The sequence below is a fragment of the Eptatretus burgeri genome, chromosome 11, assembly GCF_056783735.1.
Source record: "Eptatretus burgeri isolate ZD-2024b chromosome 11, Ebu_testis_v1, whole genome shotgun sequence".
NCBI classification, from domain to species: Eukaryota; Metazoa; Chordata; class Myxini; order Myxiniformes; family Myxinidae; genus Eptatretus; species Eptatretus burgeri.
Genome location: NC_140971.1, coordinates 39,250,508 through 39,255,507, shown reverse-complemented (window position 1 = coordinate 39,255,507; position 5,000 = coordinate 39,250,508). Strand labels below are relative to the sequence as shown.

Here is a 5,000-nt window from a genome sequence, read left to right as displayed (position 1 = left end):
CTTTCTCTCTCTTTCTCTTTCTCTCTCTTTCTCTTTCTCTCTCTCTTTCTCTTTCTTTCTTTCTCTCTTTCTCTCTCTTTCTCTTTCTCTCTTTCTCTCTCTCTCTTTCTCTTTCTCTCTCTTTCTCTTTCTCTCTTTTCTTTCTCTCTCTTTCTCTTTCTTTCTCTTTCTCTCTCTTTCTCTTTCTCTCTCTTTCTCTTTCTCTCTCTTTCTCTTTCTCTCTCTTTCTCTCTCTCTTTCTTTCTCTTTCTCTCTCTTTCTTTCTCTTTCTTTCTCTTTCTCTTTCTCTCTCTTTCTCTTTCTCTTTCTCTCTCTTTCTCTCTCTCTCTTTCTCTTTCTCTCTCTTTCTCTTTCTCTCTCTCTCTCTTTTTCTTTCTCTTTCTTCTCTCTTTCTCTTTCTTTTTCTCTCTCTTTCTCTTTCTCTTTCTTTCTTTCTCTTTCTCTTTCTCTCTCTGTCTTTCTTTCTCTTTCTTTCTCTTTCCTCTCTTTCTCTTTCTCTTTCTCTCTCTTTCTCTTTCTCTCTCTTTCATAAATTTTCAGATTAAACTATTCTCTAGACTCTTTCTCTTTCTCTCTCTTTCTCTTTCTCTCTCTTTCTCTCTCTCTCTCTTTCTCTATCTCTTTTTTTTCTTTCTTTCTTTCTTTCTCTCTCTTTTCTTTTCTTTCTTTCTCTCTCTTTTCTTTTCTTTTCTTTCTTTCTTTCTTTCTCTCTTTTCTTTTCTTTCTTTCTCTCTTTCTCTCTTTCTCTCTCTCTTTTCTTTCTTTCTCTCTTCCCACCATACCCTTTCAGATTAAACTATTCCTAGACTATGTCTTTTGCAACTGAGGGAGGAGAAGTTTATTGTGTCCTTCAACTCAGATTCTGCAAGTGGACTGGAAGGCATCATCTCACATGTCCTAAAAACTTTTCTGCTGCTCTGGCACATCTTCTTTCTGCTATTTTTACCCATCATTTGCCTGAGGTCATCTTCCATCTGCTTGGAATCAGCCAACATCACTGCATTTCATAAAAAGGTGCAAAAAAAAAATACAACCCAAAAATCGCTTTACTTCACTACAGACTGATCACCTTTGCTTCTTATCATCAGCAAGGTCATGGAATACATGACAGTAGAGCTCTAATCCTTCCTCTTCAACAGGCTGATGTCTGACCATCGAAGACTGCCACAAAGCAGTGTTCTGGGCCCCATCCAATTCGTAATCTTCATCAATGATCTTTCTGACTCTCTCAATGATCCTCTTTATCTCATTGCTGATGACTTCACCCTCTGCCGCAACACCCCCTGTCCTTCAGAAAGGCAGGCAGCAGCCTCTTCCCTTTCTGTTGACCTTGATGGAACTACAAGCGAGTCAAACACTTGGAATATGTCTTTCAATCCTGAGAGGTCCCACACATTCACTGTCTCCCTCCAAAAGGACTGCATGGCAAACCCTCCCATCGACTTTCTTAAAAGTCCTCTGGAAGAAGTTCAGTCACTCAAACATTTTGGGCCTCATTATCAGCCATGGTTTTTCTTGGTCAAACGACATCTCTTAGTTGATCTCCAAAATCAGTTGCTCACTGGGCATCTTTCATTTGGTAAAGTCCTTCCTGAGCACACCTTAACTCTGATGCTCCTACAAAGCCTTCATCTGCATCTTGATGGAGTACTGCTCTCCCCTCTGGGCTGGCACCTCTGCCTCACATCTTGCTCAACTTGACGCCGTGGAAACCAAGGCCTTCAATATCATTGGAATATCTCGTGGAGTTAAGCTGAATCTATGGGCCGATCACTTTCCCATCTTCTAGCACCACCTTTCTGGTCTTGTACCCTCTGCTCTTTCCTTGCTCTGTCCCACCCCATCCCTCCTCCCCCCACCCTCCCCAATTTCTACATGATGCACTAGGTCTGCCAACAACCCCCTTCTGGCGAAACTCCCAAAATCCAGACTCACTGCTCACCTCCACTCATTTGTTCCTCTTCTGCTTGTGGAATCAACTTCCACATTATTTTCAATCTCATTCTCCCCTCCAGGTTTTCAAGACAGCTGTTCTCCACCTTTTCAGATCGCCCTCCATTCAAAACCATTATCTTTTCTACCACTGTTAACTCTCCCCAAGCAGACCTCTTTCCAACTTTCCTGTTTCACTTCCTGAGAGTTTCCTTCTGTATCCATCTTGTCCATCCCCTGTCCTCCCCTAGTCATTCTTCCTCACATTCATTATCTTCAAAGTCTCCCTCTATTTTGTCCCTCAAGTGTACTGTTGGTGTATCTTCCCCTCTCTCCTTATCATTTTATTATGTTGCGACCTGATCTGTTCTATGTTCTCGCTCCTCAGCGAGCCGAGACTATTTAAAAAAAAAAATCCCCATTGAAGGTTTGTGGTGGTCTCTTGAGCGTACAAGGTCGGAAAAAAGAATCGCCAGTGCAAAATTTAATTTGACCATCACTTCATTCATCATACCCCAGAGAGGGTCTCACCTATGCTATTATAGAGGGGATGGATAGATTGTTGCCTTGGGGCAAGAGAATACATGAGAGATTGAATAATTCTCATTAATATTTATTTTTTATGACCGTTTTTGTGCAAATGTCAGTTCATTAACCTTATTTTCCCAGCAGAACCATACTTTCCCACAAAATTGTATTTGACCATTTCTTGCTTTCCTCATAACTATTAAACCAATAAAGAATACTTTTTGATTCTGTACCCCTCCATACAAATATGGGAAGTTCAGAAACTAAATGACATTGATTGGTTGCAAGAGTATTTATTTTAATTTTTTTAATGCGATTTGCTGCGAAATGTATTTCACTTTCCATTCGGCAAAATTATTGCTGCTTCGGGATTATGATGCTTGATTATAAAAAAGAATGACCTCTGAATCTTGCAAATTTCCCTCAATTTGAATCGCTTCCCATTCTCATTTGCTTTCATTCCCAATCTGAAACGTTCCTCTCATTCCCCCGGATTTTAATAATTACCCCTCTCATTCCCCCAGATTTTAGTCATTACCCCTCTCATTCCCCCAGATTTTAGTCATTACCCCTCTCATTCCCCCAGATTTTAGTCATTACCCCTCTCATTCCCCCAGATTTTAGTCATTACCCCTCTCATTCCCCCAGATTTTAGTCATTACCCCTCTCATTCCCCAGATTTTTAGTCATTACCCCTCTAATTTCCCCAGATTTTAATTATTGCCCCCTCATTCCCCCAGATTTTAACAATGACCCCTCTCATTACCCCCTCATTCCCCCAGATTTTAGTCATTACCCCCTCTCATTCCCCCAGATTTTAATAATTAGTCCTTTCATTCCCTGGATTTTAGTCATTCCCCTCCCTCATTCCCCCCTGACATTAATTATTACCCCTCTCATTCCCCCAGATTTTAATAATTAGTGCTTTCATTCCCCTGGATTTTAGTCATTCCCCTCCCTCATTCCCCTGGATTTTAGTCATTCCCCTCCCTCATTCCCCCCTGACTTTAATTATTACCCCTCTCATTCCTCCAGATTTTAATAATTACCCCTCTCATTCACCAGATTTTAATAATTACCCCTCATTCCCCCAGTTTTTTTGTCATTTCCCCCTCATTCTCCCATATTTTAGTCATTACCTCTCATTCCCTCAGATTTTCATCATTGCCCCTCCCATTGCCCTGGATTTTAATAATTACCCCTGGCATTCCCCAGGTTTTAATCATTTCTTTAATTCCCCAGATTTTAATCATTCCCCCAGATTTTAATAATTACCCCTCTCGTTCCCCCAGATTTTAATAATTATGCTCTCATTCCCCCAGATTTAATTATTACCCCTCTCATTCCCTCAGATTTTCATCATTGCCCCTCCCATTGCCCTGGATTTTAATAATTACCCCTCATTCCCCCAGATTTTCATAATTATGCTCTCATTCCCCCAGATTTAATTATTACCCCTCTCATTCCCCAGATTTTAATTATTACCCCTCTCATTCCCCTGGATTTTCATAACTACCCCTGTCATTCTCCAGATTTTAAAAATTACCCCTCTCATTCCCCATATTTTAATTATTACCCCTCTCATTCCCCAGATTTTAATTATTACTCCTCTTATTCCTCAGATTTTAATTATTACCCCTCTCATTCCTCAGATTTTAATAATTACCCCTCTCATTCCCCCAGAATTTAATAATTACCCCTCATACCCCCTCTCATTCCCCAGATTTTAATTATTACTCCTCTCATTCCTCAGATTTTAATTATTACCCCTCTCATTCCCCTGGATTTTAATTATTATCCCTCTCTTCCCCTGGATTTAAATAATTACCCCTCTTATTACCCCTCTCATTCTCCTGGATTTTAATTATTACCCCACTCATCCCCCAGATTTTAATTATTACCCCTCTCATTCCCCTGGATTTTAATAATTTCCCCTCTCATTCCCCCAGAATTTAATAATTACCTCTCTCATTCCCACAGAATTTAATAATTACCCCTCTCATTCCCCCAGAATTTAATAATTACCCCTCATACCCCCTCTCATTCCCCAGATTTTAATTATTACCCCTCTCATTCCCCTGGATTTTAGTAACTACCCCTGTCATTCTCCAGATTTAAAAAATTACCCCTCTCATTCCCCAGATTTTAATTATTACCCCTCTCATTCCCCTGGATTTTAGTAATTACCCCTGTCATTCCCCAGGTTTTAATCGTTGCCTTTCATTCCTCCAGCAAGCATGTTTCCTTTTTGTCAAACAAATATGTGGAAACCTTTTTATATTTTATTTTTTCACTGCTCACTTTTTAATGTGTGAATGTTTACCTTCAACGTGAATACCGAATCAAAGAAAGGCTGTTTATGATTGCGAAAGCATTGCGTGGCATATGGATATATTGAACCTGCAAGCTGTGCTTTTTTTTTCCCCCTCATAGTGGGCACTAGGCCAGAGTAACCCATCTGCACTGCGAGAGACTGTGGTGGAAGTGCCGCAGGTCACATGGGATGACATTGGTGGCTTGGAGAATGTCAAGCGTGAACT

At 40.3% G+C, this 5,000-nt stretch overlaps 1 protein-coding gene across 1 annotated transcript in view; it reads left to right on the top strand.

The window, feature by feature from the left end:
* Window positions 1-5,000, top strand: part of VCP (valosin containing protein) — a 68,159-nt gene that overhangs the window by 26,167 nt on the left and 36,992 nt on the right. Inside the window, exon 12 of the mRNA XM_085846099.1 lies at window positions 4,894-5,000. This exon is cut by the window's right edge and continues 16 nt beyond it. Within this exon, the coding sequence (XP_085702225.1) occupies window positions 4,894-5,000 (107 nt within the window). The remainder of the gene's footprint in view (window positions 1-4,893) is intronic.